The 14,120-nt window shown below is 53.1% G+C and overlaps 1 protein-coding gene across 7 annotated transcripts in view; it reads left to right on the top strand.

Annotated features, from left to right (window-relative positions):
* Pcnx2 (pecanex 2) overlaps nt 1–14,120 on the top strand; it is a 171,424-nt gene that overhangs the window by 137,793 nt on the left and 19,511 nt on the right. For all 7 annotated transcript variants that reach the window (XM_048800374.1, XM_048800377.1, XM_048800376.1 and 4 more), the window contains 3 exons: nt 5,914–6,167; nt 10,677–10,910; nt 11,833–11,945. In XM_048800374.1, the coding sequence (XP_048656331.1) occupies nt 5,914–6,167; nt 10,677–10,910; nt 11,833–11,945 (601 nt within the window). The remainder of the gene's footprint in view (nt 1–5,913; nt 6,168–10,676; nt 10,911–11,832; nt 11,946–14,120) is intronic.

The following is a 14,120-nucleotide window of genomic DNA, read 5'->3' as shown; positions in this document are numbered from 1 at the left end:
CTCTCTGGTGCTTCTTCCTACAGGGCACTACTCCCACCATGAGGGCTCCACCTTCATGACCCAGTCACGCCCAGAGTCTGGCCCCACAGCCATCACCCATCTATACTCATCAGCACGTGAAGCTGGAGGGGGATGTGCACACCTCGAAGCTCTCCCGGCCTTCCGGTTTCCAGAAGCTTCTCTGGAGAAGCACACAGCCAAGACTGGCCCAACTTGGCCACCCCAAGGGAGCTTTGGCTTTTTCTTTGTCTGGTTCCATCACCACACACTGAAATGCTAAAACAGCTTGTGCAATGTTATTGAGGACGTTGTCACCATATTGCATGTGCTCTCTTTATGAGGATCCTGGGGACAGCCTCTCTCTGGTGTCTTTGCCAGAAATAGCTACGATGTTTCCAAGCAGTTGGTTGTTTTGTCCTAAGGACATAAGGAGCCATTTGGTCTACTCTATGCACTGGCTCTGGGAAGCCTGCTGTGAACCCTGCTGCCACCAATAGCTGCACAGGGTGTGGAGAAGGCGGCAGGACCCTGGTGCTGCTGTCTCTCCTCCTGTCTTTCTTGCCCCTATTTTTATGTAAATTATCACTTGCTTTCACATGTGGATGCCATCTTAGATGGACTTGGTTCCTTTTTGGAATCAGATGGGTATAAATAAGGCCCGCCCAGCCTGACACTGGCAGGTGTGACCCAGCAGCCTGGAGACAGGAATGCAGAGCAGGAAGAGGCCAGGTGGCCACAGGAGCATCCGTCACAGAGGGGCAGCTGCCCATGCTGGCTGCTCAGCAAGCACCGGTCTCCCGTGTGGCCAGGCATCTGGGGCCTGCTGCGCACATCCGCTCACACTCTGAGTTTCCAGGCTTTAATTAGGCATTCTCGTCAGAGCTAAAGGACTTGAGAGTCTCCCAAAACTAATCAAAAAATCATGACTACCTGGCTTCTCTGCCACACTGACTTAGACCACGAGAACACGGTCACATTCGAGGTGCAGAGGGAAACATGGAAGGCAGCCCCGCCAGCTCAGTGTTACCCCCAGTGCTGTTGAAGGTCCTCACAGTGCAGAAGTGGCTTGACCTTCAACCTTCCTTCCAAGGAAGGCTGTCTCTGAGCCTGGTGAGCCTCGCTGAGAATGTGAGCCTTGCTTTGCATCTCAACCACAAAACCAGAGTTCCAGCTTTCTCTTTCCCAGTGTGATCTTGTACAACCCTTTGCTCCTCAGAGCAAGTCACAGAGACCACCCTTAACTGTGTATCCCCTGTTGGCAGCTATGACATCTCTGTCACACCTGCATGGTCCTTCATGGCAGACTGCCCCTCCACTGCCCAGCAGGCCGCTGTGCTGACTCGTGTCAAAGGAGTTGGACGTCCACAGGTTCCATCTTTTCTTGCTCATGTAGGCCCACACACATGTGCTTGGCTGCACATCTGCATTCACCCACACACCTCCAGCCCTCCTGGTCTGCTTAAGGCGGCCTGTCCCTGGCTTCCAGCCCAACATGGTCAGTGCCAGAGTGGGCTGGAAGAGTGCAGAGTCAGAAAACTGGCAAGAACTCACATGTCCTGAGCTCTGGAGCTCAGCCAGGCTAGCCGATCCCTTCAAGTGCAAACCCTCCCGTAGGCCCCTTCCTTGTTTCTCCTGTTTCTGAAAACAGCCTTGCTTCCTCCTTGGAAGGATACTTTCTTCCTAAATTACATTATTAACTTGCACAAGCCAGATTCACCATGTGCCCCTGTGAGATGGCCCCCACACAGGAGCCTGGCAGGTCAGCGGGAAGATTCCTGGAGCCTGCAGTGTGAATGGCTCCCTGCTCACAGTCCAGCTGTGTGTTTTACACACCTGTGCAGAGGGAAGACAAGTCATATATGGCAGATGAACCAGGAGACCTGTGAAATGTTTTGGAAAGAATGCTTTCAGCTAAGACCCAAATCTCTGACGTCTTGGGGAGAGAAGTGCCGTCCTCAGACCTGAATAAAACCATCACTATCTCATTCTAGGGGTACAGCCTGCTTGCTTTCCCCTTCCAGGTATGAACTACCTCACAGACTGTGTCCAACAGCCCAGAAGGTGCTTTATTATTTGAAAGTTGTTGGTGTCCATCTCTAACGTGTTGTCATAACTGAGGGAAAACCTAATAAACCCTCTGTCTTCACTGGCTTTTAGTTAAATGTAAAAGTCACTAATTTGGGTGTCTACACAGCTGGGTGATCCATTATTATTCTCTCACTAGCTGTGCTGTAGACACAGCTTCTGGTGTGGGGGTTTTGGTGATAACGGCTTCCTAGGTTATTTCAGGGACTGGAAGGTGGATTTTGCTGAAAACGCTGACTCTTCCCGTGGGTCTGCAGATGTCCGATGGGTGCCTGGATCAGGATGACATGTCTTGGCATCGTCTTCAGATTTTGTCTGTCTTCTTTGTTGCCTCAACCTTTGGGTCAGATTTCTGCTCAGCTCTGCGTGTAAATGTGCTGATCTTTTGAGGAACGTTTTGTCCAGAGCTACATAGCAGGCTTGACTCGACGAGACTTGCCTAGTCTCTCCCCTCCCCTTCAAGGCCAAAGACACCAAAATTAGAGCAAGTGAGACAAATTCCTGCTGCAGGCCACTGGAACAGCACCTAGAAATCTCCTGTCATCAATTCTTCCCTCTTTCCTTCCTTACAAAGCCCCCACACATGCCTGCATCCCACAGGAATCTTCCATCTTCTTGGATTGCTGGCTTTCCAACTAATTCTTTTCCCTTGCCCTGCGGGAGGCCAACCTTACAGGTGACTGAGTTACACTCCCCAGCTGGGTGCTGTGGCGCTCAGTCACAGAAATGGGTGTGTCTTGCTACAGCCCCATGGGTGAAGCTATGCTCACCTGTTCCTTTGTAATATAACCCCTTGCCCTGTTTAGGATAGAATCTTCCATGGAAGTGCCTTGTGTGTGTCCCCTTCTCTTACTGTGCCCTTGGGTATGGCCTACCCAGGTGTCAGTCAACCTGCTGACAGTGGACATCATGAAGACAGACTCAGCCCCCTGAAACCTGACCCCTTGCCTCATTTAAATAGCTTCTCCTCAATAAAAGGGTCAGCGCATGCTCTCTCTCTCTCTCTCTCTCTTTCTGTGGACCCTTAAGGTCAGAGGAGCTGTCACAGCGACCCCAAAGAAAAAGGTATTTGTGTCTCTTGTGTGGTTATTTCGTGCAGCCCAGTTAGCCCAGTGTAACTAGAGTGACCCCTGAGCCTTTTAGTCGTGAGAACAGAAACCCGGCATTGCCCCCAACAACTTGTTCTCAAGTCATTGGCCTTTTTGATCAATGAGGAAAGGAACTTGGCTCAGTACCTCTATGATCATCTCACTAGTCTGATGTAGCCTTTCTTTATCTGCCTTCATATGCAATGTAATACAGTATGTTGCATGCCATGGATTTTCTCAATAGAGTATACTCTGCCTGTGCATACAGCGAGTTAAAGCAGAATTCTTCCATTGGTCCAATCCACTTTCCATTCCACCAGCCATTCCACTAACCATTCTACCATCCATTCCACCAGCCATTCCACCAGCCATTCTACCAGCCATTCCACCAGCTATTCCCCCATACGTTCCATTCCATTTCATCATCCATTCCACCATCCATTTCATCATCCATTCCACCATCCATTCCACCATCCATTTCACCATCCATTCCACCAGCCATTCCACCATCCATTCCACCAGCCATTCCACCAGCTATTCCCTCATATATTCCATTCCATTCCACCAACCATTCCCCCATACATTCCATTATCTATTCCTTCATCTATTCCACCAACCATTCTATCATTCATGCCATCATATTAGCATGTCCTAAGTACCTGACAGTGTGACATGGAATCACAGAGAAAGAGATGGTAGGAGTGGGTGTAGTAAAAGTTTTCATGCTTCAATCAAGTGTCAGTGCTGGGTTGGTGTTGGAGTTCACGATCTAGGGAAAATAGCAGTACTAACTACCACCTTTGGGGGTTACTCATTACTTTGAATGTGCTTTTAGATTTCAGCCTCACAACAGATCATTTTATTCATGAGGAAACTAGCTTATACCAGGCTCACATCTTGATCAATGTCCAGTTGTGGGGGCGTGTTGCCTCTCCCAAGCCCTGTTTGGTCACTACTGCTTCCCATAAAATCATGTTTTTCTGGGTTGGCATTCAAATGGTATCTCCAGAGAAAATCTTAGATGAGTTAAACATCTTTAACTAGTGGCTCCCAACAGGTAATTTCTTGACGCAGGCCTGCAGCGAAGCAGGTCTCTCTCAAAATGAAATTGCCCAGAGACTCTCACATCCACGTTCTTTCCTGCTACTCTCTCTACCTCCTATATTTTCTCTCCTTGTTAACTACACTTGGAATGACTGTTTTATTCAGGTATTTTCATCTCTGCAGCTGCCATTTCTTCTTCCTAAGCTACCTGGAGTAGCAATCCTTTGGAATTTCAATTTCGCCCATGTCTTTAATTTCTCCTTTCATCCTTCCCCCCTTGCCTGGGACTCCACTGTCTTGCAAAGTGTGTACAGCTCACCAGCAATGAAGGCTTTGCCTGCCAGCCTCTCCTGTTCCTCTTCTCTGTGACTACTGTTGGCTTGGTTGGTACCTCTTCCTGGTCTTGCCAGATCTTTCTGTCTTCTCAACATGCGGGGCAGTCCATTTCCTGATTGACCTCCCAGTTGCTAATGGTCTCTCTTAGGGTAAACTCTGTGTAATAACTACCATGAGACTTCAAACTATGAGTCATGTGATGCCCTCTGGAACCTTGCATCATATCTGCACATAATTCCTTGGGAAGTTCTGCAGATCATCCTGGAACCAATCATTATTAGACCAAGAGTCTTCTCTGCAAGCAAAAAGTCCCAGGGTCTTCTCGTTCATTATTCAGAAATACAACCTTCAGTTTTCCAAAATATGTTGGCTGTCTCAATGTGAAATTAATTTAGTTCAGATCAGCACTAATCACTTTTTAATGGAGAAAAGATTTAGAAAGTGCAAGTCAGATCAGCTGGCTGTATTTGATTTTGTCAGCAACCCTCGTGTGTAGAGTTTGAGGGAAGGATGCCAGGTGTCTTCTGACCGGAGCCTTTGTCCAGATTCCACGTAGTTCTTCAGCATCTAACTTTAGGTCCCCACAGTCTGTGAAATTATCCAAGTTTTTGCTAAATGTGGAACTACATATTCATAAACTGTGTGGCTGGGCTGCTCCTTTTATTCCTGTAGACCTTGGGTGCATTGTGTCTGTCTGCCACCCAGCCACTGAGATCAGTCTAGATCCCCATTCTGCATTCAAGCCATGCAGCACCCCTAGGGGCTCGGCTTGCTCCGACTGCCTCCTCTCAGGCCTGATGACAGTGTTGAAGGGGAGGGAGCATGCGGTTTCCAAGGCTGCTCACACCCGCCACTTCATCCCGTACCTGGAAGGGGGTCCACTGGAAGGCACCCCGTCCTCCCTGTCCTGGTCTGCAGCGTGGGTGGACAGTCTGCCCTCGGGGCTTGGCAGCAGCTCTCTACCGGGGCCTTTTTCCCGGCAACACTGGAGCACACACCTGACTCCAGACTCCTCCACCTGCCACCTTCCTAGCTTCCTGTCTGCTCAGGGATGGCCTATCGATCAAGGCAGTCACTGTCCTTCATTCAGCCTTGGTGTCCACAGCCTCCATGAGAGCACAACTCCCCCCCTGTACAAAAAGATGGGGAGCAGGTGGGAATCAGAGTGGCTGTGGAGGACACAGGGGTCAATGGCGCTGAGAACTGTGCCCACTGGGCTGTGCTTCGAGCTAAGTGTGAGCATCCTGGTTCCACAGCCCCCCTTGGCATCCTCCCCTCGTGAAGGCCAGGGGAGGTCTGTGCTGCAGGAAGGTCCCCCATGTGACTTCTCCTCTGACTTCTCGCTGCTTGTGCTTGACAGGAACCTACTGCCAGCAGCGGGAGGTGGAAGCCATCATGGAGGGTGACGAGGACGACAGGGGCTGCTGCTGCTGCAAGCCCGGCCACTTGCCCCACCTGCTCTCCTGCAACGCCGCCTTCCACCTCCGCTGGCTGGCCTGGGAGGTGACGCGGACGCAGTACATTCTGGAGGGCTACAGCATCATCGACAACAACGCAGCCACCATGCTGCAGGTGTTCGACCTCCGCAGGATCCTCATCCGGTACTACATCAAGGTACCGCTCTGCTTTCCCACATTTGTGCCCAGCGGGTACCAGGCGGGGCACCCCATGGTGGTGGTGGTGGTGGTGGTGGGTGTGAGCAGCTCCCAAGAGCTCTGGGGAGAATTCGCTGGTGCGGTTTGTCCCCTGCTCCGCATCCGAGGTCAGACTGGCTTTGGGCAGGATGGTTCTCGTTTGTTCTCCTGAGGGATCCTGCAGGGGCTGGTGAGCCTGTGGCAGCAGTCTGCCTCAGCCTGGGGTGTGGCACTCATGCTTTTCACCAAGCTGCAAGGCGCGCACATGGTGGTGATTATCAATCTAATTGAGTCACAGTCTCATGTGTGATGCTCTGCAGACTGTCCACTGTAGAACTAGAATTGTTTTTAAGCTCCCGATTAAAATTCAAAATAGAGCTGATTGGTCCAGTCAGGACTGGTTCTGATAGCCTTTCCTCCTCACTCCTGTGGAGAACAATAACATCTTTTTTCAATTGCTTAGTGCCGTTTGGGCTGAGTCTCCTGGAGGAGAGCCCTGGGACGAGTGAGGAGGCAGTCTAGCTGGGCTGAGACGTTTTTTGAAGGCACAGGGGTGGGCCAGAGCAGCATGGCGGAGAAATATTGGTCCTGGTCCCCTTCTGGGGGCGGGGGCTGCAGGGACGTGCATGGGGGGAGCCCTGCACAAGCCACAGAGGACACCACAAGACGATGTGTTCCCAAGGAAGCAGCAGAATCACTACAGACAAAACTCCCCTCTCCTCACCCACAGACACTAGGCCAGGTGAGATGAGGGGATACAGACCAAAGAGATACCAGGAGCCCCGAAGTCTCAGCCAACTGCAGAGGGCCATGTTCAGAAGTTTGGAACAGCTGCTCTGAGGGGTTCCGGTGTCCACTGCAGAGGCTGCAGTGTACTGGGGACAGAGGTAGCCTTTGGTGTGAGGAAGGCTGGCTGCTCCTCCTTCCCACACGGCCTGTCTGCAGCACCTGCTCCGTGGCAGGGTGTGAGCAGCAGCCCTGCTCCAACTCCCTGGAGTGTGCACAACAGAGTGCAGGACTTCAGATCCAAACCTCCCACAGCACTAAGTGCTGAGTCCGACCTTGGGTCATCCAGGAAGGTCAGGGAGGTGGCTTAGGCAGTTCTGGCCTGGGACTCTGCCATTGTATGGCCAGCTCCCCCCAGGTCCCCCTTAAGAAGGATGCTGCCAGGAGCTTTCCGTGCAGCCTGTCCAGGCCACTTGGGGCACCAGGTGTTGGACTTGGTGGTGGCGCATACGCGTGGGAAGCCTCCCTCTCATACACAGAGGGTGCTGGGCTGGCAGCTCTGCCCCAGGGGTCTTCAGCCACCAGGGTCCCCCTGGCTCCCACCCCCACCTTTTAAGTGTGTACATGTTCTAATGTACCAGTGCAGGGGCTAAAGGGGCCAACTGCCCCTAGACAGGCTTCTGGAAGTTGCTGCAGCTGCCCTGCCATGCCCCTTGCCTGTTGACCCAGAAAGGTCTGGAAAGTGTGCTGTGGGCATCCTTGAGCCTGGAGTGAACCTGTGTGTTCATGGAAGAGGATAAGTGGCAACCAGCACCTCTGTTGTCTCCCTCCAGGGGAGCATCCCCTGCGTCCCTCCTTTTGTTCTCGGGAGGCAGCAGGATGGATAGGAAGGGCTCCCAAGGGAAGCACATTCCAGGGCACCCAAGCTCTGTTTCTACCTTGCGGTGCCTGCAGATGACCTTCCCGTGGGCCAGATGTGTGGACTGGCAAACCCCACACCACAGGGCCTGCAGGTCGCCACACATGGGAGACCAGGCCTCCCAGCTGCCCCCGAGGCTGTGGGCTACATGTCTAGTCCTGCCAAGGGAGGCTTCCTCCCTCCTTGGATGAACTTGGCATTCACCAACCTCCTCTCCTGACCCTGGGCAGGTGCCCCACCTCTGTGCTTCCTCAGATGACCATCACCATCTGACAGACAAATCCAGGTACGATGCAAACAGAGGGAGCTGAGGAAGCCCCAGACCCTGCCAGGAAATTGGTGGCTTGTGGGGAAACAAGACCCTTGGCTCTCTTATCTAAGAAAAGGAAGTGAAGACCTGCTCCCTCTGGGTGGGAGAGGCACACGGTTCTCACAGGGCACTTCTCAGGAGCTAGGACGGACCCCAGCATCCAGGTTCCCCCTGTGGACTCTCATGTTCACCTGGAAGTTCTGACGCTGTGGACCTGGGCCTTGGTTTTGTTGTTTGTCTGTTTGTTTCCTCAGTGGTTTGAACACCTCTAGGCTCAGGAACCAGTGCAGACATATCTGTGCTTAGGTTATACCATCAGCACTCAGCAGGGTGGGGAGGGGTGGACAGATTCCTGGCCTCATGGCTTCCTGCTCATTCATGTAGACACTGCAAGGCCCGGGCCTGGAGGCCACTGCTGGACACAGCTCTGGGGGCCTTGCTGCCCTTCCAGGAGTGGCAGCTCACAATGATACTGGTTGCCAGGAGTGACTGGAGGGGGGCTGCAGAGGCGGGGCACACAGAGAGGCGGCAGCAGCTCTTAGGGAAGGCAGAGCCCAGTTGCATGGCCAGCAGAGTGCTGTCTCCTTAGCTCTGAACTGTTCCAAGGTTTGAGAGCTTGGCCTTGTCCTTTTTATTACCTTCTTGCTGGACAGGCAAATTGAAAAAGGAGAAGACTTTGTAAGTAATTCCTTCACACAAAAGGATTGTTTTATCTTCAAATTACCTGGGTCCTTTCTCCCACCCTCCATGAGTATATTTGAAGTCACTTCCTCCCTGACAACAGGAGGTTTTTCCCTGACGTCCCCTGCGTCCCTCCTGATCTATGAGTGCATGAAACCTTCCTGGTGTCGCGAACCAGCCTCCTGCAAGGGCCCCGCCTGCCTGTTGCCTTGTTTCTGGGCAGCTTCTCACTTGCTGTGCACACTGAGGCGTGAGGCCCAGTGCCCTGGAGGAACATGCTAGAAAGAGCAGCTGAGTGGACCGTGCCCATCTGTGGTGATGAACCTGGAGCAGCCCTGGTGTGGGCAGGTCCCGAAGGCCCCAGTGCAGCTCAGATGAGGGCTCCTTCACTGCCACCACAGAGGGACTCCACAAAACTTTCTGCAGCAGGCTTCCTGCTGGGATGAGGGGGACATGGGCCCCAGGTGCTGTGCTTGGGAGCCCCAGGGAGCCGGGTGGGCTCCGCATCAGCTCTGCAGGGCAGCCAGGCTTGGGCCGGGCTCTGACCTCTGCGGTCCAGGGTCCTCAGGAACCACTCTGACCTCATCCTTGTGGGCTCTCTTAATTCCTCCCTAGAAACATGTGAAAGGTAAACCAGGCAGCAGCCTTCCATCTGCTGTTTACCTAGGGCATGGCTGGGCAGGTGGGGACTAGACCAGACACGTGTCGCAGGGCCACGTGTTCACAGGGGCCAATCTCTTTTCTCCCTTTGTAATTAATGTTCGTTCATGTAGAAGCTGAGCCTGGGGCCTGGGTGCAGGCCTGGGTATCGCTGTAGTCACCCCAGCCACAGAGGATTGCTCTGAGCCCCCAGGAGACGCCTGAAACCACAGACAATACCAGCCCTGGGGTGGGGGCTCAATCCCGGGCACAAAAAAGAAAGAAAGAAAATTTTGTGCATGTTGGACGTGGCTCTTCAGCACACTCAGGTCTGCTGCCCCGTAGAGCCCAGGTTCTGTCACAGTGTTACGTCCTCAGGCCAAGGACTGGCCTTTTTGAAGAATGAATTCCAGAAACCACAAGACAGCTTTTCATAAAACTGTGACTCAAAATAATGAGCCTAAGGGCAGCTCTGTTCCCCACTGGGACTCACAAGCACAGTGTCCATCCTGGGGACAAGGGCTGCTCGTGAACACATCACAGATGTCCGCTCCTGGGCGTCAGGGTTAAGTGTGCATATGTGTTACAAGCTCCATCCTCTCAACCGTTCATAAGAACTGTGAGGTTGTTCCTTGAACACTGAGGGGCCTGGAAGAAGGGGGGCCTGGCCTGGCGTCCTCGCAGCCAGCAAGAGCCCAGGCAAAGGATGCCTTCCTTGCTGCCCTCAGAGAGGCAGGGCCGGCTGCCTCTAATCACAGAAACCCCGCTGTGGTCTTCAGTTAGCATTAAGTTCTCACCTTCCCTTTCTTGGGATGTCTGGGAAGAGAACATTCTAGAATGTCTCAGGCGGTTGGTTCTGTGCATTAAACCCAGCAGACACACCAGTGATGCCGTGTGTGGGGATTTCATGGCTTGTATTTACCCAAGTCAACTCACTTTCCAAGATCTAAAGAAGTCTGAGAACATCCTCCTGGCATTAGAATGTCTTGAGAGCCGGGCCCTGTAGAGTACACCTGTGACTCAGGAGGCTGAGGCAGGAGGATCACAATTCAAAGCCAGCCTCAGCAACTTAGGGAGGCCCTGTCTCAAAAAATAGAAAGGTGGTCTGGGGATGTGGCTCAGTGGTAAAGCACCCTGGGTTCAATTCCCAGTACAAAGAAAGAAAAAGAAACAAAAAAGAGTGGCTTGAGCTCTGGGAACCCCTGTCTCTGCAGAGCATCATATACTACATGGCTGCCTCACCCAAGCTGCCCTCCTGGGTGGAAAACGAGTCCCTGCTCAAGTCCCTGCAGCCCTTTTCGCAGTGGCACCACATCGAGCGGGACCTGGCGATGCTCAACGTGAACGTGGACGACGACTATGTGCCGTGCCTGCAGGGCATCACCAGGGCCAGCTACTGCAATGTGTACCTGGAGTGGATTCAGTACTGCGCCGGGAAGAGAGAACAGGTAGCAGGGCTGGGGCTGGGCTCAGCACACGGCAGGGACCAGGCCGTCATGGTGCCCCTTCTCACACCCCAGGGTAGAAAGCAGAATAGAGGAGAGGGAAAAACATACTTGGTAAATGTTAATGGAACAGTGAAGCCATACTAACTGGGAAATGAATGTATCTTGCCTCTGGCGAAGAGTCTGGAAGGTGTGTGTGTCCCTTTGAGCTATGCTCAGGGGCAGTGCAGCCGTCAGCCTCTGTGATAGTGTCAGGGTGTTGGAGGGTCCGGGGCCATGCCCCTGGCCCAGGCCCTAGATTTTGAATGAGTGGTGGCAGAGAAGGCAAGAGGCAGACACTGCTTTCTGCAGGTGAGACGAACATGGCGATTCTAGAGCCAGGCTTGGTGTCTGATGGCCAGGCTGTTAAGATGCTGTGGCTTCTCTGCTCCTCAGTCTTCTGTGGCACCTCTTCAGCTTCCTCATCAAGGTGGCTTAACTTCAGTGTCCTCGGTGCCCCTATTAAAGCTGATTTAGACCACTCCTGAAACTCAGCTGTGGAGGTAGATTCCTGCCGTTCCCAGGGCCCTCCCTCGGGGCAGGAGAAGGCCCTCTGGGTGGGGTTTGTGGAGAGCTCGGGGTGTCCTCTGTAAGCACTGCCATCTCCCTGACCTGAAGCGCTGCATTGGAAACCTCAGAGTGTCCGATCAAAAGCCCACAACTGAATTCCTTTTCTCTCTGAAAGGAACTTCCCCATTCTTATTTTTTCCGTGTCTGACCACAAGTGAAACTGGTTCAGGAAGCCAAGCTCCTGGGCAGGGTCATGTTGGAGGGGCCTGGGTGACCATGTGGCCACCTAAGGCCCCCTCTGGCTCCACACCTGAGGGACTGCTGCTGCCTCTGGAGCCTGTGTGGAAGCTGAGTTCATACCCTTACTCTTTTTCAGCCTTCAAAGGCCCTAGACAGTGATGAGGACTCTCCTCTGGTGACCCTGTCCTTCGCCCTGTGCATCCTGGGGAGGAGAGCTCTGGGAACCGCAGCACACAACATGGCCATCAGGTACCTGGGGACACAGCTGGGACTTTCTGGACTGGTGCAGACACCCTTGGCTCACATTTGGGCTGATTCTGTAGGTCATTTTCTTTAAACTGAACCTCTTGTTTCTTTCAGCTACTTCTTTCCACAGTAAGTCAGATTGGGCCTGCAAGGAGACATTTTTGGTCACTGTGATCTTTTGGGGCACTGGATTGGGGATATCATTAATACAGACAGTTGAGACCCAGGAATCCTGAGTTATAAGTACCCCGGTGCTGAGAGGGTTCTGTGAGATGGTGCGTGTGACATACTTAGCCTGGGGCCTGGCAGAGGTGATGCTCAGGAGATCTGGTTCCTTTCCTGTGTTTCCTCCCCTCCTCTCCTGGTTCAGGCCCCCGTCCCCTTGTCTCTGCAGGGCTTTGGGAGGTTAGTACCCTCTCCTGTTTTTGATGCTCTCTTTCCACTGGATCCCCCCCACCCTCACCCCCGGGGTAGAAATAGCCCAAGAATCTTTGGTTCAAGAATGAAGACACATAAAGCTCCCTCCTGGCCCCTTCCACCCTGTCACTCAGGCAGCACCCTTCACCACACAGGGGTGACCAAGCCCACCGTCTCCATCTCTGCCCTGCTCCTACTGCTGCATCCAAAGGACTGGCCCATTCCATCTGTCACCAGCACATTGCCCAGATCAGGGACGTGGCCCTGGCTCCTTCTTTGGTATTCAGCTTGTGGCCCCCAGTCTGAGCCCCACTGCCTGCTGGAATTGCCTTCATTGGTGGCTCTCACCCCTAGACGCACACAGAAGTTTCCAGAGGGGTCTTGTGTATCCCGGTGTCCAGGCCCTGCCTTAGACTGGTTGAGTCTGGCAGAAGCTCTGGCTGGAGCCACACATCAGTGTTTTCAAGCCCCCTGTGATTTCAAGATGCAGCCAAGGTTAAGGACCACACAGTGCTGGGGCAGTTAGAAAAGAAAGGGGTCTTCCTTTTGCCCTCCCGCCCTGGTCCCCCCATACACTTGGTATTTCTGTATTACACTGTGAAATGGTGCTCTGCAAAAGGGCTGTTTTGATATTTCACTGAGTGATTGTTATTAGGTTGATGATAAGCTTGTAAAGGCAGAACCCACTTGTCCATCCATCTGACAGCCTCAGCCTGGGTGTCAGGTGGCCGGGTCCAGGAGACTAGCTGTGCTGCCAGGCCCTTCCTGAAGGGGGCACTGGGAGCCATTCCTGGAGGCAAGGTGTTTAAGGTGTGTCCACTGAGTGGAGCACAGGTACCAGGTGAAGAACTGTGGGCCTCTCCCCACCTCTCTCTGGAGTCAGTGGCCTGGGGTCACCAACAGGAAGACAAGGACCCCAGTAGTTAGGTTTGTGACATCAGCAGTGCTTTTCCTCACTGCTGAGAGCTGCCAGCTGCCTGTACTCTGGGGAGGGTCCTCTCACCTGGCTCAGCCTCACCCTGAAGCCAGCCATGCCCTCTGTGGCCAGCAGGGACTGCACTGATTGCTGAAAGCCGGACAGTAGGGGTGGCCTGGGGCCAGTTCCTTCTCACACCCTGAGTTAAGGACAGCGTTGGCAAAGGACCAGGTACCTAAGTTTCAGAGTGAGCCTCAGATGTCCACAGCCCTTGGGCAGGTGGTCACCTGAGGCTACCTGAAGTTACCTGAGGCTTTTTGTTGGATTAATTCAAAGTGCTTTATGCATTTCAAGTTTTCCTCCTGAGTGGCAAATCAATGCTGCAAATACTGCCCAAGCTATATTGAACACAGTGTCAGGCTGATTCCATGTGGTTCTCTGTGTCACTGGCCACATGCTCCTGCTTGTCTGGCCTTCTTTCTTTCCCCTGATTAAAAGCCATGCTTATTGTGCTTTTGTGACTCTGTTCTTGTGGGCTTTTCTTTGTTTACAATAGCTTCTCACACTCTGCTATTGCAGTGAGAGGTAAATCCAGGCAGGCTCTCTGTGTCCTCAGGAAGGCCTTACTATCTCCGATTGGCTCCTTTACTGAAAGGCCCTGGGACCCAGCAGCATCTGATCGGACTTGCAGTTATCACCTTGTCCACACCCTGGGCCTGGGGTTCTGTCCACAGGCCCTAAAGAGATGCTTTGGTTGGATGTTGGGGAGCGGTTGGGATGCCCTTGAGGGGAGCCGTGGCCCGCAGCACCCACCTGTCTTCTGCCCAACGCTGTGATTTATGTTT

The sequence above is a fragment of the Marmota marmota genome, unplaced genomic scaffold (genome assembly GCF_001458135.2).
Source record: "Marmota marmota marmota unplaced genomic scaffold, marMar, whole genome shotgun sequence".
NCBI lineage: Eukaryota > Metazoa > Chordata > Mammalia > Rodentia > Sciuridae > Marmota > Marmota marmota.
The sequence above is the reverse complement of the archived record's forward strand: the minus strand, read 5'-3'. Positions and strand labels throughout refer to the sequence as shown.